Raw genomic sequence first — 25,497 nt, 5'->3', positions numbered from 1 at the left:
TGGTCTTCATATCGCTTATATTCATCTAGGTGGAATTAATAGTCTACTACATAGGCTTCAATATATATTTAACGTAAGGCGTGTCCATGATTTGATGCAAAATATTAGTTAGTCTGAGAGTGCTTAGATTAGATAAAAAAAATAATAAAAATGCAGATTTGTATTTGTACTGATCCCAAACCGTGATATGTATAATTTATTTACCAGATATCCTAGCTTATTGTGATAATGCATGGTGTGTATCTCTTAAAAAATGGACTATCGGTTCATTATATCAAGATAGGAAGGCACTCTTATTTTCACGTAATTTGCGTGATAACATTTGTAGATGGCTGTATTAATTATTTGCGTAACTTGTGACAAGCCTGGACAACGAACAAACGCCCTCCCATTGTGGTTAGTGTTTTCCTTTAATGTCAAATATTTTCCCTTCCTGCATATGAGAATAACATTATGGATATATTTAAAATCCATACTTGATTTTATTTGTCTGAGTTTAAAATGTAGGAAAACCTAGGCTGTGTACCTCTGTAATCGGATGGATACGAACCCGGTCATTCTAATTCTAAGGATGTGAATATGATAAGATAAAAGGTGGCTTGATATTGAGTTAAAGAATTGTGATAAGGCAGTGAACTAATAAGCCAGTGGAGCTTTGGAAATATGATATGACAATATGTATTGAAATGAGATTATTTGACAATGATGGATTCTAAGGGAGACGATTTGTCTCACCTTGAGCTGTTAACAAAATATTTTCCGCCACACCAGGCCATTTGACATCGAATGATTTACAACTTGAAGGGGAACGATAGAGCTTGTCCCTTGTAAAAGGGTTACTGTCAACTCTATTGTTCGAGCTATTCCACTTAGAATGGAGGCAGAGAATTCTGCAGAAAACCGATTATAGTTTAAAGGATTCTTTTAACTTTTTCATGTTTAATTTTATAATGAAATAACATAACCGGAACGCCAGTATTATTATTTATTTGTTGACCCTATGATTAATTAAGAAAGGTTTTTTTATAGACCCGTTTGTCGATGCCATCCTGGATATCATCGGTTCGAGTTCTGAGGCAACCATGGATATTTGTTGTCACATGATTATTTTTCTCTTTCATTATACAGCCAATTGCATGCGTATATTATTAATTGTTCTTTTTAAATTGTGTGTACATATTTTCCTCTTTTATACGTTCTTTTAATTGTGTTTTACATTTTTATTTGGATGACAAAACGAGCCCTATTTAGTTATTTGTCATTAGATTCTTTGGGATGTGGGTTCGATGTCTGGACCCGACATCGGTCATTGTTATTTATTTTATGATTGTGGTCTCATCGACTAGTATTCACTTATTCTTTTGTTTACTTATCTATATATATAAAATAAGAGTTTTGTCTGTACATTGCTCAAAATTTGAAAAGAATGGTATTTCTGTATCGGTCATGTCCACAGTAACAAGAAAATGCATTTTTTACTTTTCCGTAATTTCTGTCTGTCTGTCTGTCTGTCTGTCTGTCTGTATGTACAAGCATCACGAGAAAACGGCTGAAGAGAATTTAATGAAACTCGGAATGTAAAGTCGGGTGATGAACCGCTACAATCTAGGCTATAAATTATTTTAATCACGCTGAGCGAAATGGTAGTTTATGGGAAGGCCTGAAATTTAATTCTCTAATATTTATGTTATAAGTGGTCGTGTCTTAATGAAAATCGCCTGACAAGGATGGGAAATAAGTCGCTACAATATAGGCTATACACGCTGAGAAAAATGGTAGTTTAGGGGAAGGCCTAAAATTTAATTGTCAAATATTTATTTTATTAATGGTCGTATCTTCACGAAAATTGGTATGCAAAGTCGGAGAATAGGTCGCTATAATCTAGGCTATCAATAATGTCATTCGCACTGAGTAAAATGGTAGTTTAGGGGAAGGCCTAAAATGTAATCTATATATAGAGAGTTTTGTCTGTACATTGCTCAGAATTTGAAAATAATGGTATTTCTGTATCGGTCATGTCCACAGTAATAAGAAAATGCATTTTTTACTTTTCCGTAATTTCTGTCTGTCTGTCTGTCTGTCTGTCTGTCTGTCTGTCTGTCTGTCTGTCTGTCTGTATGTATGTATGTATGTACACGCATCACGAGAAAACGGCTGAAGAGAATGTAATGAAAATTGGAATGTAAAGTCGGGTGATGAACCGCTACAATCTAGGCTATAAATTATTTTAATCACGCTGAGTGAAATGGTAGTTTAGGGGAAGGCCTGAAATTTAATTCTCTAATATTCATGTTATTAGTGGTTGTGTCTTAATGAAAATCGCTTGACAAGGATGGGAAATAAGTCGCTACAATATAGGCAATACACGCTGAGAAAAATTGTAGTTTAGGGGGAGGCCTAAAATTTAATTGTCAAATATTTATTTTATTAGTGGTCGTATCTTCACGAAAATTGGTATGCAAAGTCGGGGAATAGGTCGCTATAATCTAGGCTATCAATAATGTTATTCACACTGAGTGAAATGGTAGTTTAGGGGAAGGCCTAAAATGCAATCTATATATATAAAGTAAGAGTTTTGTCTGTACATTGCTCAGAATTTGAAAAGAATTGTATTTCTGTATCGGTCATGTCCACAGTAACAAAAAAAATGCATTTTTAACTTTTCCGTAATTTCTGTCTGTCGGTCTGTCTGTCTGTCTGTCTGTCTGTCTGTCTGTCTGTCTGTCTGTACACGCATCAATAGAAAACGGCTGAAGAGAATTTAATGAAAATCGGTACGTAATGTCGGGTGATGAACCACTGCAATCTAGGCTACAAATTATTTTATGCACGTTGAGTGAAATGGTAGTTTAGGGGAAGGCCTGAAATGTAATTCTCAAATAAGTTATTTATGTTATTAGTGGTCGTATCGATAAATACTACATAACTAACATAACTTTAGTTATGTCGTATGTTAGTTGTAGTTATGTAAGAAGTTATTAAATTTCCGATCACTTATGTCTTATACGTTGTTACCGTACCGCATATAATCAGAGATATTCATGAATTTGGATTTTTGTTACTAAGTCCATATCAGCGCCGAGTCACGAGAAAATGGGTAAACAGAATTTAGTGAAAATCGGTATGTGAATTCTGAGAATAAGGAACTACAGTCTACGATATAAATAATTTTATAAGACACCCTAATATCACAGAGTCGAAAGAAAACTAATGTGAAGGCCTGCAATATAGAAAGCACATAAAAGTTATGAACAATAACATTACATTGACCATTGTTTGTTGTGATGTGCTTTTTGTCTTCTGTTTCCTCTCATCCCCGATAGATAGGATTACTGCAGCGTACCGAGGTTTTTTTAATTTGCTTGACGTCGCACCGACACAGGTAGGTCTTATGGCGACGATGGGATAGGAAATGAATAGTGGTGTGAAGGAAGCGGCCTTGGCTTTAAGGTACAGCCTGGTGTGACTGGTGTGAAAATGGGAAACCACGGAATACCATCTTCAGGGTTGCCGGCAGTGGGGTTCGAATCCACTATTTTCCGGATGCAAGCTCACAGCTGCGCGCCCCTAACCACACAGACAACTCGCCTGGTCGTACCGACTGTAACAGCCTGCCTGTATATTGGCGGGAAGTAGCTGGGGAGTAAGATAACTTTCTTCTTTAGCATGCCATTCCTCTGGTTCATACATTTTATGATATATCTGGTACGGAACACACTGTTTCACCACAGTATTCGAGCTATTCAATCCCTACTCTGAGGCACTGATTGGAATGAGTAGTGCGCATATTTAACGGAATAATGACAGAGGAGTGTTCACGGCAGTCTGCGACCTGGTTATTTCAGCTCTGGAACTGACTCTTAGATCGGCACCGTAGTACTGTTCGTTGAAAGTGAGAAAGTGAGCGGTTTTTCATTTGATCGAAAATTTTATATGATAACATTGCTTTCAATCGCTACATTCCTACTGACATTTTTGTAATGACAATGACCTATGTTGAATTCAGTTAGGAAAACCACCAAGTCAGTCTTTCTGAGAATCCCGTAGCGAAGCACGGGTACATGAGCTAGTTTGTAATATACGGTAATTAATTTAGCTAGGTGACCACTTCAAGTTATCTTAAATTTTTTGTTGTATAGATAATTGTTTCTTCTGATAATGAAGATAGTTCTTAATGATAACCGTCGCATTTATAAGGATATTTCTGATTTAAAAAAATATGTTATACAAGTTTTAATGCAATATTTATCGTCATGTTGGGAAGAGGAAAGAGGGAAAGGAGAAATCAACTTTGACTGTTCACAATTTGTATTTAGTCCATTGGACATTGCATATTATATTAAGATTATATTATAAGCATTCAGGGTCAATTTTAATTAATTTAATTTATCAAGGATTAATAAATAGGTAATTAAATTTTTGTTTGCCTGTCATTTTGCCGAAAAACATTATATCCCAAGTTTCCTTCCGTTCATTTATGCCTTTAAGCTAGTTATGTGTTATTTTCTTTGATCTTTTGCCGCGAACGCACCATGGCCCTGGGAGGTCGGTGGTTTGATTCTATGGAACGGAAGGGTGCAGTAGATCCTTGCATGGTCGGAAGAGCTTTTGCTCACTCATCATTCCAAAAATTTTCTTTTTCGTTCTTTCCAGATGAGGTGGCATTTGACTCTAAGCTAAAAAGGCCCCTTTCCAACGAACGCCTTGGCGTATGGTGCTATATGACGGTATCCCGATATTTTAGGGATTATCGTGCAGTCATTTGGTTCAATGGGGCAAATGGCGTAGGGTGGAAAGGTTGCAGTATACACTGGCCATTGGGATACATAGTTGAAGTTATACCATGTAAGGATGGTGTCGTCAGAACCGTGAAACTCAGAACTAGTCAAGGCCAGTTATTACGTCCAATAGAAAGGATTTATCCCTTGGAAGTGTCTTCTGATGACCCCATTGTGCTCTCTAGAAACTGTGGTTCTTCAGGTGTACCAAAGGATGACAACAGTGGTGATCCAGTTGTTACTCGAAATGGTCGAGCGGTGAGAGTTCCTGACAGACTTGACTTGTAAGCAGTAGGTTTGTATTTGTTGGTATTAGGGTTGGGCGCGACTGAAGCCTGGAATCGAGAGCGTCGACTCCATCGACTCCGAACACCGGTCTCGGTTCGCATGAAGCCTATCGACTCCAAGTTAACTTGATGCGCATTGCGGGGCCGCACAGTCGCTTCGCATGAAGCCTCGCGACTCCAAGCGAACTTGACTCTCATTGCGGGGCCGCTTGCGTGTCGAGGCGCGGAAAATAACATGAAATATCAACATGTTGCTACTCATTTGCCCATTGGGTTTTTTAAGAGTATTGTAGAATGAAGTACGATTAACGAAGACGACGAGCGTAATGGTGTAGTTGAAATAAAATTAAACGTGTCATGTCAGAAAGTATCGGCATAGCAGACCACGGACATTTAATTTCACGTCTTTATTTGTCGTGATCAGGAAACTGATAAACAGATATCGATGGTAAATCATTATGAATTACACTTGAACGATGAAAATAAATCTAATATGGGTAAATCCTCTAACATAATTTGAACATAGATTACACCATTAAAAGCCTCCGTGGCTCAGGCGGCAGCGCGCTGTCCTCGCTCCGCCAGATTCTGTGGTTCAAATTCCGGTCACTCCACGTGAGTTTTGTGTTTGCGGATACTCCGGTTTTCCCTGTCATCTTCCATTCTAGCAACACTTTCCAAGAACACTTCATTTTATCTTTCAGTCATTCATCATTGCCCCAGAGGAGTGCGACAGGCCTCGGCAACCGGTACAATTCCTATCCTCGCCGCAGGATCAGGGCTTCATTCATTCCATTCCTGACCCGGTCACAGAATGGAAAACAGTTTGTAGGTTATCATTATAATTCAAGGACCACGTTAAGTCTTGTTGCATTATTATTATTATCATTATTATTATTAGTAGTAGTATACACAAAAGCCCCTTTTCGCGACAGCCCTGGTAGGCCTTGGCCTACCAAGTGACCTCTGCCCAGCTCGAAGGCCAGTATATTACGAGGTGACCTGTGTTCAACACGACGAATCCTCTCGACCGTTATTCTTGGCTTTCTAGATCCGGTCTCTACCTCAACGTGATCACGAAGTCTGAGATACTGGTAAAAATCCCTGACCTGGCTGGAATCGATCCCGCGGCCTCCCTAGACTGTGGAGGCGGCTATTATGACGCACAATGTTTGGTAAAATATTTGTTGTAAAAACATATTTTAAGCACTCGCTTCTTTTTTTCTGTTTTATGCCCCAGGCCAGGGGTATTAATCATTTACAATTAAAAAACCTAACCCGGCCGAGAATCGAACCCGGGACAGCCGTGTGACAGGCGCACGCGTTACCCTATACACCGCAGAGCTGAACTCGTAAGCTAATATTGGCGATTATATAAAAGTATACTGTCAGATTATTATTACCACTACAATTATCTTCATCATTATCATCATCGTCCGCCTCTGTGGTGTAGTGGTTAGCGTGATTAGCTGCCACCCCCGGAGGCCCGGGTTCGATTCCCGGCTCTGCCACGAAATTTGAAAAGTGGTACGAGGGCTGGAACGGGGTCCACTCAGCCTCGGGAGGTCAAGTGAGTAGAGGTGGGTTCGATTCCCACCTCAGCCATCCTGGAAGTGGTTTTCCATGGTTTCCCACTTCTCCTCCAGGCGAATGCCGGGATGGTACCTAACTTAAGGCCACGGCCGCTTCCTTCCCTCTTCCTTGCCTATCCCTTCCAATCTTCCCATCCCTCCACAAGGCCCCTGTTCAGCATAGCAGGTGAGGCCGCCTGGGCGAGGTACTGGTCATATTCCCCAGTTGTATCCCCCGACCAATAGTCTGAAGCTCCAGGACACTGCCCTTGAGGCGGTAGAGGTGGGATCCCTCGCTATGTCCGAGGGAAAAACCGAACCCGGAGGGTAAACAGATGATGATGATGATTATCATCATCGTCGCCAAAATAGACCTACAACATTAACACTAACGATGATAAAATCCCGAAACAATATTTAATGTTTGCTGGCTAATAATCATGTTGTAGTCATCGTATCACGAGTTACCAAGGGAGGAACGTGGAACTATAATTCCAAGCAGTTCGGACAATATTTGATAGATGGCGTTACTGCATCAGTGGAGTCGACACTGGAGTCGAGAGTGTCGGTTCCAGAGGTAGCAGTCTCGACTCTTCGCGACTCCGTTCGCAGCCCATCCCTAGTTGGTATTGTTCAGTAGCCTTCTGCTACTCAAGGTGGGAGTAAGTTGCATCAGACTTTGCTGTCGACACTGTCAGCCATTTGCCGACAGTGCCACCTGCTGGACACTTAAGACAAAAAGGTTGAATGCAGTAATGGCCACTATGGTTTGAAAAGTATATAAAGCTATATAAAGAAGTGTTTTAACATTAAATTCAGTGCAGACTCATTGTAAGACTTTCTTAAAATATGTTCCTGCGTGTAGTGATATTACACAACCGTATTTGCTTTAATTTTGCTTCTATATAATACATAATAAGGAAAGCAAATACAAATAAAGTTGTTATTGGGATTAGTATAGCTACTTAGAGAACAATCCAAGTTGATGACGAGTACGTGTCTTGAGTGATGAAGTTTATATTATCATGGATGTACGTTTGCTAACCATGGATAACACTTGTCGATGAAGTCAACGTAAGGAATAATACAGCTTGGATGAAATGGTGAATGACGAAAATCGTCACCTGTGATCATCAAATGAAAGACAATCTCAAATAGAAGGTTTATTGCGCCGATGTCCATCCTGTCACATTCTACGGTACAGTATGTAAACGGACTATAAGTAAAGTCGTGTCCTCATCCCGAGGTGGTGCAGCTCTTTTTACGCACACCCGCAATGGAGGTGAGCTGCATGTAAATTTTCAATCACATACCAGTCCTCCTGCCGTTCTCAAATTTCTGGCAGTACCGGGAGTCGAACCCGAGCCTACGAGGATGGTAGCTAATAACACTAACCGTTCGCTACGGAGGCGGATGGCCGACTATGAAAGAGGTAGAACGTCACCTAAGATGACATTTACAGTAGTTTGGTAAATTAGTATGGGAGTTCATAGAATTAGCTGAACATGTGTCTCTGTGGTACACGCCGGAGAGAGAAAGAGATAGATAGAGAGAGAGAGAGTTTATTTGTAATGAAGTGGCAGTGTCCGCCTCTGTGGTGTAGTGGTTAGCGTGATTAGCTGCCACCTCCGGAGGTCCGGGTTCGATTCCCGGCTCTGCCACGAAAATTTGAAAAGTGGTACGAGGGCTGGAACGGGGTCCACTCAGCCTCGGGAAGTCAACTGAGTAGAGGAGGGTTCGATTCCCACCTCAGCCATCCTCGAAGTGGTTTTCCGTGGTTTCCCACTTCTCCTCCAGGCGAATGCCGGGATGGTACCTAACTTAAGGCCACGGCCGCTTCCTTCCCTCTTCCTTGTCTATCCCTTCCAATCTTCCCATCCCTCCACAAGACCCCTGTTCAGCATAGCAGGTGAGGACGCCTGGGCGAGGCACTGGTCAACCTCCCCAGTTGTATCCCCCGATCCAAAGTCTGAAACTCCAGGACACTGCCCTTGAGGCGGTAGAGGTGGGATCCATCGCTGAGTACGAGGGAAAAGCCGAACCTGGAGGGTAAACAGATGATGATGATGATGATGATGATTATTGAATATTATTCTGTCAGAATATTTCATTATTAATAATAATAATAATAATAATAATAATAGTAGTAGTAGTAGTAGTAGTAGTATACACAAAAGCCCCTTTTCGCCACAGCCCTGGTAGGCCATGGCCTACCAAGTGACCTCTGCCCAGCTCGAAGGGCGGGAGATTACGAGGTGACATGTGTTCAGCACCGTTATTCTTGGCTTTCTAGACCCGATCTCTACCTCACCGTCATCACGAAACCTGTCTGAGTCGTCGGCTGAATGGTCAGCGTACTGGCTATCGGTTCAGAGGGTCCCGGGTTCGATTCCCGGCCGGGTCGGGGACTTTCACCTTAATTGATTAATTCCTACGGCACGGGGGCTGGGTGTATGTGTTGTCTTCATCATCATTTCATCCTCATCACGACACGCAGGTCGCCTACGGGAGTCAAATAGAAAGACCTGCACCTGGCGAGCCGAACCCGTCCTGGGATATCCCGGCACTAAAAGCCATAGATATTTCATTTCATCACGAAACCTGAGATACAGGTAAAAATCCCTGACCTGGCCGGAATCGATCCCGGGGCCTCTCTAGACTGCGCAGGTGGCAATTATGACGCTCGATATTTGGTAAAATATTTGTCGTAAAATCATACTCTAAGCACACGCTTCTTTTTTTTTCGTTTTATGCCCCAGGGCAGGGGTATTAATCATTTACAATTAAAAAACCTAACCCGGCCGAGAATCGAACCTTGGGCCGCCGGGTGACAAGCGAACACGTTGCCCCCTACACCGTGGAGCTGAATCTGTCGAAGTTAATATTGGCGATTATGTAAAAGGATACTGTCAGATTATTATTACCACTACTATTATCGTGATCATTATCATGATCGTCACCCAAATAGACCTACAACATTAACACTAACAATCATAAAATCCCGAAACAATATTTAATATGTGCTGGCTAATAATCATCTTGTATTCATCGTATCACAACTTACCAAGGGAGGAACGTAGAACTATAATTCCAAGCAGTTCCGACAATAGTTGTTAGATGGCGTTAGTGCACCAGTAGAGTCGACACTGGAGTCGAGAGTGTCGGTTCCAGGTGTAGCAGTCTCGAATCTTCGCGCCTCTCTTCGCAGCCCATCTCTACTCGGGTAAGGTGGCCTGGAGCGGATGGGCTTCAGCTAGACAGCACTGCACGATCAGCTTTGCCAATCTGTGCTCGGAGGTAAGCGACTCTCGACCATCTGTCGATTCGCCATTCCCATATCTGACGACAGCGCAGTTTTTCTCGCCCGTCTAATTTGGTGGCCACGACAATACATTGGTTTTTTGCTCCTGCATTAACATTCCTGATCTTGTAAAGCGTGTCGGTTGGAGATATCCTCGCCCCCATCCAGTTTATGGCCAAGTGTTTTGACCGATCATTTATCTCGCTTTCTCCTCCCTACTGATCCCGGAAGCTCTAATTCTGACAACTGTTGCGAAATGTCTTGGAGTCAACCAAAGAGACGTGCCAAGGGTTCGGCAGGCAAATTCAGTGTTCGACCGTCCGTGAATAGATCGTCATTGTTTAACAACAGCAGATCAAAGCCACTTTTGTGTGATAAGCGCAAGGAAGCTCCGATGGTCACAGCTGCACCGGGAGGTACACCCCAACTACATGCATTCAAAAAAAGCGCCTTAATGAACTCTATCTATCCAACAAAACGTGAAACTGCTTCTGCAGGAAGTTGGGACAGTAATCAGAAGATGTCACTACTGAATGATTGAGAAGTTTGTCATTTCTAAGTTTCCTAAACTGATTGGATTTATTTTATTTTGTTTTGGTGTACTTCAAGAAGTTTAAACTTTCCTCCATAGATGTCATTACAAAAACTCTGGTCATGCACTCTGGTGCAAGATGGAAGAACTTGTAATTTAAATAAGTTTTGTGTTTCTAGGTTTTCATAACTGAATCAATGTTCATTTATTTTTGGGTTGGCTACACTTCAGTTTCATTCCGCCAGTTTTGAATCTGGCCAATTAGAAATTTATGTAATTATTTTTCAGCCTCTCACAGGCTTCTTGTCGCTTTTTGAATTGTCCAATAAAAATTGAGAGTGTGTGTCAGGATTAGTCCAGAATCCTCTCGAACCATCCCTTCGGGTATATTAGCTGCGGCGTTTCTGGTTACCTTGTCATTTGATTGCCGAATTTCTAAGAGTGTGTGTGTAAAGACAGGAGGCGAGGCGCCTCATTCTTCGCCAGGCAGTTCATCAGCCCAGATAATGGCCATCAGTTTTATCTCTCTGTAGCTACCTCCGCCGACTGACACGAGGGGAAGGTCCTAATTTCTAAGTATGTAACCTGTTTTCCAAAATGTAAACCTTCTTTCGGCTAATGTAAAATTTCATAAATTCTTAAAACTGTAAATCGGCGATAGAGAGTGCGTTACCCTCTCGAGTTCCTCTTCAACTTGGTTTGAGGTGACTACGATTTTGTAACTGCTTTTCTTTCCTGTAATTAACCATCTTTCGAGTCACCTCAGTAGCTTGGGATTAGCCCCTGTATAATCGGGTCGAGAGCCCAGTTAGGATTTTATACTTCGTTATGTAGGATTGCAAGTGTACGCCTCCATTCATTTTGTGTTCGGGTCAGTAATCTAACCTTGTTCTTTTACCACGAAGGCCCAGTAGTTTGGGTAGCAGATACCCCTGTGTAAAAGTAATTTCAATTGTAAATTGTGCCTAGAGATGCCAGAGAGTGTAATATTTTTGATGTTATGTTGCCTTGAGTACGCTGTATGAAATTTGTTGATGTTGGAGAGCATGTAAGCTCTTTTCTAAGTTTTCTGTAATCGTGAGGCGTGCCTCTGGAAGGCTAGAGATTGTAACGTTTGGAGAAAAGTGCTCTTGAATTGGGGGATTTCTGCCCTTGCCTAAATTATACCTCATTTACGAAATTATAAATTTGCAAACTAGGGGCTTGAAGCCCAAAATTGTTAAAGTTATGAATCTTGGATTTTCCAATTTTTAAAATTGTCATTGTCCCTGTACCCTCATTATTTAAAATTGTTAAGTTTTTGATTTAAAGAGAAATATAACCTTTGTTAAAGTTTTAAATCAATTTTTCATATTGTAGCTAGACCAATTCTACTGAGCACTTTCTTTCAACTCTGCGATCCACCCAACCACGGTAAGAAGTGGTAGCAGAGCGTGGTTGAATGGGTCTAGATTAAGCCCCTTTTGACGACTAAAAGTAGGTTCTGTTTGGAACTCTAAGAATTTTCTCGGTCGCTGGGAATTTTTTAAAATTATTAACTTAATGTCAACATGTCTGGTCCTCGCGAAGTCCTCGCTCCTGTGTACTTGCGCAAGGAGGAATTGATTTACGAGTTACTCATTAGAAAGTTTCAATCTGGAGGCACGGTTGTGGCAGATATAGCCAAACTTCAAGAACCCTTAGAATTGCCTCTTTGTATCCCAGTCTTTGGGGAAAAGGAAATTGATGAGGCTCTTTCCACCATCACGGACAATACCACCGAGCTAGCGCCTGTGGTGAGTTTTTTTGAAGTAAGCGATCCATCTGCTAACCAACTTAAGAGATTACAGGCTAGACTGTTTCATTTTTACAACTGGGCTAGGAACCTATTGTCTCTAAAGTTGAAAGATCATGCTAAGGAGGCTAGCAATTTGGTAGAACATCTGTCAAAATGTCAAATAGGGTTAGTCAGTTGTTGACTTGGGCCGCCGCTCCCAAAACGGACCAAGTCCCTTTAATCAACTTGCCTACTGAGGAGGATTCATCTAAAGCTGTAGAAAGTAGAAAATCTGTGGCTACTCAACAAACTTCGGCCCCATTTGATACTGAGTCTGGTCATCCTAGAAAAAATCCACCTTTCTTTTGAACAATGCTGTGTTTGAGAACTCTCAACCTTCTATGCCGTCGCCTATTATGTCACCTGGTTTCAGTAGTTTGCCTCATGCATTGGCTATGTTGCTGAAGGGCATTTCTAACTTTTCAATAAACTCCATTAACGAATTCATTTCATTTCTCAGGTTCTTAGTTGAATTTCAAGATCACGCTTTAGTGTTTTGTATCTCTCATTCTCAAATACTACAAATCATGTATCCATATTCCGTAGGCGTCCTCTCGGACAAGATAGTCAAAGCTATAGCTGATAGATCGTCCATAAAAGACTTCGACGCCCACCTGTTGGCAAACTTTATTCTGGTTAGAGCAATGTCATCATTGATCCAGAAGTTTTATTTTAGAGTACAGCAAATGGATGAGGATCTTGCGTATTTTATACAAGACATTAAATTCTACACCAGGGTGTTCGCCCTTCATTTTTCTGAAGACCAGATAGTGCAAACTATTGTTGAAGGTAACTTTCCGCCCTATAGGTCTTACCTATGTTTTGCATCTCGTGCTCAAACCTTTTCTGAATTAGAGGCTAGGGCCATATTAGCTGGAGGAGTAAGGTATGCCGACACCTTACGAGGCACTAAGGAGCCCCCTCCGTCTTCTAATAGTTTTCGGCCTCCACCTCGCCGAACTTTCACCACCCGCAAATGCTATGCTTGTGGGTCAACGGAACATTTGCGCAATACATGCCCATTGATAAAATCGAGTGGGACAAAGAATGGGGCAGGGTCATCCCAAGGTTTTTCAAATGTGGCTCATTTACTCACCTAGCCAAGAATTACACTAATGTCAATAGCACCCCCTCCTGCTCAACTTCTAGTGCAACCACCGTGAACTCCGATAATAGAAAGTTACTAGTGTCGTCGGTTGAGCCGGCATGTTCATCTTCCCAAGGCTCAGCCTCCGTTGAACCCAGTGAAAGCTCTGGTAAGGGTAAAGGTTCTTCTAATTTATTGTTTGAAGGTCCCAGAGAATGCCTCAGAATTGCGGCAGAGACCCCTGCGTTTGTGCCATTTCTTAAAATCGAAGTGAACTGTGAACCTGTCACTGCTCTATTAGACTCAGGAAGCGTGTGTTCTATAATACCGGCTGATTGGTATTCTAAATTAAAAACCGTTTGTAAGTTCCCTGACGTTTGTTCGTCTTTTTTCCAATGCGTTTCGGCTAACTCATCTCCATTAGAAATTTTATGACTCCTCTTTGCAAAAATCCGTATCTCCAAATTTACCTGGAGAATAAAATTGTTTGTCGCTAAACACTTGTCTTGCCCTGTAATATTGGGGGCTGATTTCATGTCTTCTACTGGTCTCGTGCTCGACATTCAGAGTAAGTCGTGCACATCCAGATTTGCTAATAATTGTAAGATTCCTCTGTTAAAGTGTAATTCGGTGTCATGTTCATCTGTTTCGCCTACCCAGGATGAGATGTTGTTAGATCTTAGATATCTACCTGAGGAGCAGGCTAAAAGTATCCGTAAATTGTGTCATTCCTTTCCTTTCCTTTCTGATACTCTTGGTGTTAATGACCTTACCGAATACAAGATTGAGGTTACGGATTCAATTCCAGTTAGGTTTCTGCCTTATAGCCTATCTCCACCTAAAATGAAGGCTCTTAAAGAGATCATCGATCAAATTTTAAAATATGGTATTATTCGACCTTCTAAGTCGGCGTATTCATTACCCATTTTTCTTGTGCCGAAACCCCAAGGTGGCTTCAGGCCTGTGATTGATTACAGGGCTTTGAACCGTAAGGTGGTGTTACAATCTGTGCCCCTTCCTGATCTTCACTCTTGTTTTTCATGGTTTCTTGACCTTAACCGGGCGTACAACCAGATACCTCAAGCTGAAGAATCGAAACACCTAACAGCGTTTGCTACGGATTGGAACTTATATGAGTACAATCGCGTGCCTTTCGGTCTCCCCACGGGGGCAGCTGTTCATACTAGACTGCTAGATAGGGTCTTCTCGGACATCAAATTTGAATACTTGTATCATTACCTTCATGGTGTTGTATTTTCCGAGACCTTTGAAGAACACCTAGATCATTTAAAGGGAGTACTCAATCGCCTTCGTAAGGTTGGGTTGACTATGAAGTTATCCAAGGTAGCTTTTGCTAAGCCTTCCATGTCGTTCTTAGGGCATATTGTGTCGCCCGATGGTGTTTCCATTGATCATTCTAGACCACAGGCCATCCGTGATTTCAAACCTCCTAAGGACATCAAAGGTGAATTTCTTCAGGAAATTTATTCCTAACTTCGCTAACAGAGCGACGCCCTTGAACTTACTCCGTAGGAAAGGCGTCAAATTTGAATGGGGACTGTCTCAACAAGTTGCTTTCGAAGATCTGAAATTAGCTCTTTGTAACGCCCCTGTATTAGCAATGCCAGATTTTTCGAAGAAATTCATCGTCCAAACGGACCCCTCGTCATTGGCGGTTGCTGCTGTCCTTCTTCAGGAAACGGAACTGGGAAGGCTACCCATTGCCTATGCTTCTGGGACATTATCGGCTCAAGAGGCCAAATATATTCCATTTATGAACTTGAGGGTTTGGCAGTTTTGTTTACTCTAGAGAAGTTTCGCCTCTATCTGGAACATGTAAAATTTGATTTGGAAACAGACAACCAAGCCTTAAGTTGAGTATTAGCTAGGCCGCGTCGTACTGGTCGTATGGCCCGCTGGGCTATCAGGATTTCTGCCTTCCAATTTGATGTGAGGCATATTCTAGGATCTGAAAATGTAGTTGCGGATGGACTAAGCCGCATGTTTTCTTATGAAGTGGAGACCTCCGAACTAGAAGATAGTTCTTCTCTTCCCACGCCCATTCGTTCGGGCATTAATGCCATTCTAACTGACGGCCCCATGTTATTTCGGGATGTTGAAAAATACCAACGTGAAAATCCGGTGCTGGCTCCTATTATGGAAACCCTTTCTTCGGGGGAACATGTCGTCCCTTACGTATGTGTTGAGAAACGGGGTTTTGTGTTGCCCGTCGAGGCATGATCAAAAGATGAATGTAGTAGTTCCAGCTGTGCTTGTGCCTATGAACTTCACGTATTATCATGAGACACCATTAGGGGGGCACGTAGGCATCTTCAAAACTCGGGAAACGATCCGAGAGATGTTTATTTGAAAAGGTACGGACGGTGAAATTAGAGATATGGTAAAAGCTTGTAAATCTTGCTTGCTTAGTAAGCCCACCTTGTCCCCAAAGCTAGGTCTGTTGTCATCGCATCAAGCGTCGTGCCCCATGGAACGTCTATATATAGACTACGTCGGACCTTTCCCTCAATCAAAGGGGAATGCTAATAAATTTATTCTGGTGTGAGTAGACGGCTACACGAGATTTTCCTGGTTATTTCCGACTAAGCTGGCAACCACTCAGTCTAAATTTTTTTGTTTGAATACCATATTTGCTTCTTTTGGCCCATGTCAATATATAGTTTCTGACAATGCTAAGGCATTCACATCCAACTTATTCCGTAAATTCTATTTTGATCTGGCTATATCACACGTAACTACCTCAGCTTATTACCCTCAACCACCTCTGGCTGAGCGGGTCAATCGTAATCTTAGATCTGCTTTAATTTCATTTCTTCTTGAAGATCATTCCAGGTGGGATACTTCCCTGCATTGGCATCGGCGGTTCATGAATCCCATAAGTTCACTCCCGCATCTCTCATGTTTAAATTTGTTCCTAACATGCCACTCTCTAATCTTTGGTCACTTGATGACATATTACCAGAGACAATAGATCCCGATATTCTTAGAGATCTATGGAAGAAGGCTAAATACAACTTAAAGGCTTCTCATGAGAAGGTTAAGGAAAGTTATGATCGTGGACGGAGGCCCACCAATTTAAAGGTCGGAGATCAAGTCATGGTAATTTTTTTGTTCCTGCAGGCAAGCTTGCCCCCAGATTCCATGGGCCGTGCTTCATTTTAGACTTTCTCACACCTGTTACATTGTTAGTCAGTAACCCACCCACAGAGAGGATATTTAGGGTTCACCTCTCTCAGGTGAAACCTGTGTAAGCTCGTTGTTGTTTACATTAGCCATCTAAATTTGGCAGGAGTCGAAGGTTATGTTTCTTTGAAGGATTATTTTAAAAATTATGTTAATGATTGATTTGAGGCCTTGTGCCCCGTTTTGTATATTACCTTATATGTTCGATATTCCCCTCTGATTATTCCTGTGGTTAATTCCCTGGTGGTCATTACCAAGCCCCGTATCCTGCATCCACGCATTGTTGACACACACTCACCATCAACGCCTCCCGCCCCACTGCCTCACCCAAATAAAGATCATACTCTCAAAACTCCAGCAACACCTCTCTGTCGCCCAGATTTTATTGTTTCAATACCCCCTCAGACGTCAGCGGCCGTAGCGCAACATCTAGCAAGTGATACCGGAGTGGGGTATGGGCCCACTCCACTCTTGTGAAGACTCCTTGTGGACGGCGCGCTGGAGCTCCATCTCTCCGGCAAGGGCTGAGGTGCGGTAACCCTACCGCCAACTTATCTGGGGACTGATCACGAACATCTAATCTTCGGCGACTACCCCTCTCATAGTAGCGGGAGAGGTGTATCTGAGGGTACTTGAGGGGTCCGGGAGACCTCGCCTGGGTATCGGCAGCGGCCGCAGATCTTGCCGTCAAACTTAATCAGCATATAACTAACTTCTACGATCACAAGAAGACTTGAAATCTGGGTTCCCAAATTTTCTACAAATGGACTTTCGGAAAGAAAACTCATCCTCATAAACATTTCAATGAAATTTTTTCTCTTGTCAAATTTCTTCTGTGTCACCCCAAGGAAGGTCCTTTGAGGGAGGGGGGGGGGGAGGTCTGTACCGGGAGGTACACCCCAACTACGCACATTAAAAATGCTCCTTAATGAACTCTATCTATCCAACAAAACGTGAAATTGCTTCTGCGGGAAGTTGGGACAGTAATCAGAAGATGTCATTACTGAATAATTGAGAAGTTTGTCCTTTCTAAGTTTCCTAAACTGATTGGATTTATTTTGTTTTGTTTTGTGTACTTCAAGAAGCTTAAACTTTCCTCCATAGATGTCATTACAAAAATTCTGGTCATGCACTCTGGTGCAAGGTGGAAGAACTTGTAATTTAAATAAGTTTTGTGTTTCTAGGTTTTCATATCTGAATCAATGTTCATTTATTTTTGGGTTGACAACACTTCAGTTTCATTCCGCCAGTTTTGAATCTGGCCAATTAGAAATTTATGTAATTATTTTTCAGCCTCTCACAGGCTTCTTGTCGCTTTTTGAATATTCCAATAAAAATTGAGAGTGTGTGTCCGGATTAGTCCAAAATCCTCTGGAAACTTCCCTTCGGGTATATAAGCTGCGACTTTTCTGGCTACCTTTAATTTGATCGCCGATTTTCTAAGAGTGTGTGTGTGTTAAGACAGGAGGCGAGGCGCCTCATTCTTCGCCATGCAGTTCATCAGCCCAGGTAACGGCCATCAATTTTATCTCTCTGTAGCTACCTCCGCCGACTTACACGAGGGGAAGGTCCTAATTTCTAAGTATGTAACCTGTTTTCCAAAATGTAAACCTTCTTTCGGCTAATGTAAAATTTCATAAATTCTTAAAACTGTAAATCGGCGATAGAGAGTGCGTTACCCTCTCGAGTTCCCCTCCAACTTTGTTTGAGGTGACTACGATTTTGTAACTGCTTTTCTTTCCTGTAATTAACCATCTTTCGAGTCACCTCAGTAGCTTGGGATTAGCCCCTGTATAATCGGGTCGAGAGCCCAGTTAGGATTTTATACTTCGTTATGTAGGATTGCAAGTGTACGCCTCCATTCATTTTGTGTTCGGGTCAGTAATCTAACCTTGTTCTTTTACCACGAAGGCCCAGTAGTTTGGGTAGCAGATACCCCTGTGTAAAAGTAATTTCAATTGCAAATTGTGCCTAGAGATGCCAGAGAGTGTAATATTTTTGATGTAATGTTGCCTTGAGTACGCTGTATGAAATTTGTTGATGTTGGAGAGCATGTAAGCTCTTTTCTAAGTTTTCTCTAATCGTGAGATGTGCCTCTGGAAGGCTAGAGATTGTAACTTTTGGAGCAAAGTGCTCTTGAATTTGGGGATTTCTGACCTTGCCTAAATTATACCTCATTTACGAAATTATAAATTTGCAAACTAGGGGCTTGAAGCCCAAAATTGTTAAAGTTCTGAATTTTGGATTTTCCAATTCTTGAAATTGTCATTGTCCCTGTAACCTCATTATTTCACTGAGCGAAAAAATGGTTAAGTTTGTGATTTAAAGAGAAATATAACCTTTTTTAAAGTTTTAAATTAATTTTTTATATTGTAGCTAGACCCATTCTACCCAGCACCTTCTTGCACCTCTACGATCCACCAAACCACGGTAACAACAGCCACTGAGCTCTGCACTGACATGCAACGGGCTTCAGGTCAATGTTTCCACCCACACCGTCATGAAACGGTCACCTGAGAGTTTCGTACGTTACGGAAGGCTCCTCTATCGTGCTCTCTCCCTCCCTCCCTCCATGACCACCACCAGACTCTAGTTCTGAAGTGTGTCCAAACTCACCATGAATGGGAACTTGCAGAGTGGTATTTTGTTATGTTCACTGACTAAATCAGGGTCTCGTTGCACCTCAACACTTATCGTACAAGGGCCTGGGGGGCTACAAGGCTCCAGAGGGCGCAAGGACCACATGCATGTCCTAGAAGAAGTGCAAGCATTCAGTGGCGGGTCAGTACATCTTTTCACTGGGATAGTGCTAAGACATCGGATCCTGCTTATGACTAATAGTGGCACACTGGTGAGCTAGTGTTACATTCGCGAAGTGCTGCAATCAACTGTGCATTCATTCCACCAATAAATCGGCATTAACTCGTTATTCTTTTCGACGGAAGCGTAAGACCACATCAAGTAGCAGTTGTATTAATCTTCCTTCATGAGTGCCCAAATGCTTGCAATGTATTTGGACATAAATGTCATCGAACTTGCATGGGGCATGCGGAAGTCTACTACTGACCAGAATCCTCAACCTTCCATGACCCGACTAGAGGAGTGGAATACCATCATTCAAACTGACTAGGACAAGTTGAAACTGTGTGTGCAAGAACTGTCATATGTCCTTACTGTACATGTATGGAGACCATGTATCTTACTGAATCGTCTCAGCGTGGCCAAATGCAACATAATATCAATCCTTGCTTATCAGGACAAAGTTGTTTCTGAACTTACTTTTCAATGTTTTTTTCAGACACAAACACGTTCTTCACACTTTTCGTGAATAAGTACTCTGTTTGGTAATAACCTGTCCCATAATCATTAGTCTTCTACGCGTCAGGCGAACAAGCGTTATGTAAAACATGTTTTGATATGTATACAGTATCAAAAGATGAAGTCTACGCACAGTGAAACCTGGTTTATGTGAATAATGCAAATCCGTTTTGCTTGGACAGGTTATGTAATTCCTAACATTTTTTATACGGTACGTTTTGCGCGAATACGTATTTCATGAAGAATTATTCCCGAACATGCTTTCTGTATCACTACTTCAGTGATGTGAGAATTATGTGCCAACAATGAGTTATTTAGCTGTCGAAGTTTTGTATTTATAAGAGTACATCTTTTGGCTGCAGCTCAGCCGATAATATCACGTGGTCGCATTACCCAGAGAAAGGTTCTCTCCGCTCTCTTCATGTTCTCTGTTTGCTATATTTCGTGTCTCGCGAACTAATCGCCATTGTCCATTAATGCGCAAATTGTTCCTGATATATATTCAATTTTGAGTGAAAACATACCACTACACCACAAATATGACAAAATAAATAATTTTATAATGTAATATTATCGGCGATATGAACCGTCATCAAATAGTACGCACCGAGCTCGATAGCTGCAGTCGCTTAAGTGCGGCCAGTATCCAGTATTCGGGAGATAGTAGGTTCGAACCCCACTGTCGGCAGCCCTGAAAATGGTTTTCCGTGGTTTCCCATTTTCACACCAGGCAAATGCTGGGGCTGTACCTTAATTAAGGCCACGGCCGCCTCCTTCCCACTCCTAGCCCTTCCCTGTCCCATCGTCGCCATAAGACCTATCTGTGTCGGTGCGACGTAAAGCAACTAGCAAAAAAAGCAAATAGTACGTGGAACTTAACAGGAGAAAAATGAATTTCACTTAATGCTGAAATTTTTATACATTTCTGTAAAAATGACAACATTATTATTCGTGTTAGAAAGCACAAATAATTTTGTTCGTTATACTATTTATGTCATAACATAAAAGGAAAAGTTATAAAGTACAATAGGTACATCAACAGAATTTGTACTGCTGAAAATGTGAATGATGTAGGAGGATATGCTTAAGGTGCCAATGTGCTGGTGAGTTAGCGAATAAAGTATGAATACCGTACTTTTAACTGATAAACACAGTTCTCGTAATATAGCATCAAACTGATTTACTTCATACCATTTAGAAAAAAATGAGACAGTCATATTATTTTTTAAAATAGGCTTAATTCCCTGTCCTCAGAGATGGACTCTGAGCTTTAATGGTTGAAAATGACCTGTAAATGGTACTAGAGTCAATGTTTCAATGAAAACCAAATTGGAAGTGCTCATTAGAATAGATAAAGGCGAATCTTACACTGTATGAATATCTTATCAGTATAGATATCGTCGCTGTGTGAGCAATACCGCGTATCTGACAATACCCTTCCTATCCATTATTTTCCTTAAGGCAGGTCACGCTTCAAAGCCACATACGGACATGCATTCCATGAGACATATTTTAGTCGTGTTAATTATCCTATGTTGATGTGTAAAGGAAAAGGAACCTTAAATACACTATTCTCTATGAGTGCATAAATACGTCATGCAAACATATATTCCTAGTGTGCGGTACTGTAAGGCTCATTTTCCTTTACACATTAGCACAGGAAATTGAATACAACGAAAATTGTTGTGATGGTCTACATGTCCATATGTGGCTGGGAGACGTGACCAGTCTTAAGGAAAATAATGGATGGGAACAACATTGTCAGATACGCGGTACTGCTTGCGAAGCGATGATATGTATTTTACTGTACATCGTACTGCAATTCATTTCCAATTCCTGTAGGCTATGTAGTTGAGCAGCAGTCGTTTTGGCAGGTCCAAGGCCTTTCATTGGCTGTATATGCTGTAGTTTAGATAGCACTGATAGTTCTACTTTGTTAACAAATACTGTATTATGAAGCAGAATAAAATGCACGTTTATTATTCATTTCATTAATGAATGTTCCGAATGATCTGGATTTTTCGTATACCCGGACCGTGCTCGATGACTCTTGACTGTATAAACGGAGTTGCATTACACACGTTTAGTTCGCTACTTCACAAAGTCGTTAAAGGAGCAATGGTTCATAAAATTCATTAAGAGCTAACAATGACAATCTTCACACTCAACACAATTCCCTTCAGTTCCTACTTACATGTAACGAAGGCTTCGCAGATCGGCAAAGGCTTTCACATCCAGATGTCTGAGTCGTCGGTTTCCCTTCAGGCTTCTGTAGAAATGAAAAAAATATGTTATTTCCATCATAACTTGCACTTTACTACTATGAAATCTTGTTCTCTGTACATTACACGACGAAACACACATAAAATTAAGTTTGTATCACCCTTGTGTGTCATTTAACTGTGGGTTGGCAACTGAGTGTTTATGTTGTTTTCAACATCCCTGCAACTCATACGTCACACTATCCTCCACCACACCAACACGCATTTTCCGATACACGGCAGATATCACCCACCCTCGCCGGAGGGTCTGCCTTACAAGGGCTGCACCAGGCTAATAACAGTCACACGAAATTAAATTAAGAGCTCCCTTTCTTATCATGCTACAAATTAAGTACAGGTTAGAAATTACCTGCTATAAAATATAAAGAGAAGGGAAAGGAGGAAATAGTATACAGCAGTAGCGTGCAGAGAACACGTTCGTTAACCCAGCTGTAAAAATTAAAATTAAATCAATCGCAGCTCTCCTCTAAGGCCAACATTACAATTTAACAAACTCACTCGATGACTAATTGGAAACAGATCAGGCAATGAATAAGACAATTGAGATATTGAAGAACTTATAATTCACTTGAATAACAATATTTTCAACCACATATTCACATATGTTTCCAAATTGGTCGTCATGGCACTGACGACATCATCATAACTTACGCTACCGTAAATTTTAAACACTTTAATTACAATTTCACCCGTTGTCGCTTCGTAATAGAAGAGTCATGGTTTTCACAAAACATAGACTGGGATTAACGTTTTGTTTAAAAAACCTAACCTAAACTGAACGAGCCATATTTAGCAGGTATTGTACCATCGCCGGAGTTTTACAGTTCACTCGCCTACTGAGGGTAGGTACAGCAACGACAAACGAGAGAAAATGTTCCTCACGACGTATACCATTCAAGAAGAATGCCACAGAACTCGCAAAAATTTCACCTATAATCCAAGTGGAACGTTACAAAAATTCACAATATTCCACCACTACAGGCAAACCCACTCGTACAGAGCAACCAAATACAAACATTTTTCTACTTGGCGTTTGGCTCTGTGTTTATGCATACCGAAATAAAAAATAATATAAATCATATTATTACAATTGATTTCATAGAATGGCTATTTTTAGTAGCAAGACTATGTGCAAGTGGCTATACTATTTTTTCTTGTAGCATTTGGTGTGTGGCGAGGGTTAGCTATTACAGCTAACATATAGTCAAGCTAGCTGCTCCTCCGCCGTAAGACGCTGTGAATCTCCAGCGAGGTCAACAATTATCACCCCGTCTCCCCGAGAAAAGGAGGTTTAAAGCGCACACGTCAACCAAGCTCTCTTTCGCGCCGGCAAAATAACTGCGGTAGAGCGAACGGCTGTACTTACCTTGACTTCGCTGTTTGCAGTTTTTTAACTTGTTAAAGGAACGTTTTAAGGAATGATAAGAAGATGTATATACACAATTCTTTGCCCCATCAGCGCTGGGGTAGCTGGGGTTCAGTGCACGCCACTGGTATACAGCTTTACTATATGTTGTTGCTATTTTGCTTTACGTCGCACCGACAAAAATGGGTCTAAAGCGACCATGGGACAGGAAAGGCCTAGGAATGGAAAGGAAGCGGCCGTGGCCTTAATTAAGGTACAGCCCCAGCATTTGCCTGGTGTGAACATGGGAGACCACGGAAAACCATCTTCAGGGCTGCCGACAGTGGGATTCGAACCCACTTATCTCTCGGATGCAAGCTCACAGCTGCGCGCTCCTAACCGCACGGCCAACTCGCCCGGTGACACTGTTTTATGGTTGGATGCCCTCCCTGACGCCAACCCTATGGGGTGGGATGTAATCACTATCGCGCGTTTCTGTGGTGGTTCGTAATGCAGTGTGTTGTCTGAATATGAAGAGGGGAGTGTTGGGGCAAACACAAACAACCAGTCCCAGAGCCAGAAGAATTAATCACAAGCGATTAAAATCCATGACCCAGCCGGGAATCGAACCCGGGACCCTCCAAACCGAAGGCTTCAACGCTGGCCATTCAGCCAAGGAGTCGGACAATTTATAGTATTTAATACAGTGTGTATATTCAGAGGGCCCCGGGTTCTATTACAGGCCGGGTCGGGGATTTTAATCGCGTCTGATTAATTCTTCTGGCCCGGGGACTGGGTATTTGTGTTTGTTCCAACACTTTCCTCTTCATATTCAGACAAACACTACACTACCAACCACCACAGAAACACGCAATAGTAATTACATCCCTCCAAAAATGGCTGGCGTCAGGAAAGGCATCCGGCCGTCAAACATGGCCAAATTAACATGTGCGACACAGTTATCACCCGCGACCCCACAGATGTGGCAAAAGCGGAGGAAGAAGAGGATTAAATACTATAAAGTCATTTAAGGCTTATGTTTTACCGGTTGGGAAGAGACCTAAGAATGTCAGATAGCGTTTATGAAACTTGAACAAAAGGATCATTTCAAGCACTTGGGATATGTATTTTCCTAAGTGAAATCGAATCAAGGCTTAGCGAAGCCAATGCAGTGAGATCACAGTTGTGATCAACGGTATCCTCTACAATGGAATTGCCCTTACACTGCTCTGTTTTCAAGGAGAATGTGTTGAACGGAAGTGAAAGGTGAGTGGACTCGGAATATCTTATTCATAAGCTGGAAGTGTCAGATATGTCATCATCATCATCATCATCTGTTTACCCTCCAGGTTCGGTTTTTCCCTCGGACTCAGCGAGGGATCCCACCTCTACCGCCCAGGCGGCCTCACCTGCTATGCTGAACAGGGGCCTTGTGGAGGGATGGGAAGATTGGAAGGGATAGGCAAGGAAGAGGGAAGGAAGCGGCCGTAGCCTTAAGTTAGGTACCATCCCGGCATTCGCCTGGAGGAGAAGTGGTAAACAACGGAAAACCACTTCCAGGATGGCTGAGGTGGGAATCGAACCCACCTCTACTCAGTTGACTTCCTGAGGCTGAGTGGACTCCGTTCCAGCTCTCGTACCACTTTTCAAATTTCGTGGCAGAGCCGGGAGTCGAACCCGGGCCTTCGGGGGTGGCAGCTAATCACGCTAACCACTACACCACAGAGGCGGACGTCAGATATGTATGGAAGTAAATTATATCTGGTACACGCACGCACATTAATGGTGTCCCAACATAAACTATAAACACTGCCCCACTCCAGTACTGAAAAGGAGGGGAGAGAATAAAGGGATAGTGTTGAAGGCCACTCCAGTACTGAAAAGGAGGGGAAGGGAGTGAACAGGTAGTGCTGAATACACAGTGTGTGTATTCCGGCGTTATGCTGTAACATTGTAATAAGATGGCTCATATCCTA

General features: G+C 42.0%; 1 protein-coding gene across 1 annotated transcript in view; it reads right to left on the bottom strand.

Annotated features, from left to right (window-relative positions):
- The window catches only part of LOC136863491 (lutropin-choriogonadotropic hormone receptor), a 207,931-nt gene that overhangs the window by 105,310 nt on the left and 77,124 nt on the right, over positions 1-25,497 (bottom strand). The window contains exon 3 of the mRNA XM_068225963.1: positions 22,089-22,163. Coding sequence (XP_068082064.1) covers positions 22,089-22,163 — 75 coding nt within the window. The remainder of the gene's footprint in view (positions 1-22,088; positions 22,164-25,497) is intronic.

Source organism: Anabrus simplex, chromosome 2 (genome assembly GCF_040414725.1).
Source record: "Anabrus simplex isolate iqAnaSimp1 chromosome 2, ASM4041472v1, whole genome shotgun sequence".
NCBI classification, from domain to species: Eukaryota; Metazoa; Arthropoda; class Insecta; order Orthoptera; family Tettigoniidae; genus Anabrus; species Anabrus simplex.
This window is presented reverse-complemented; position numbering and strand designations above follow the sequence as displayed.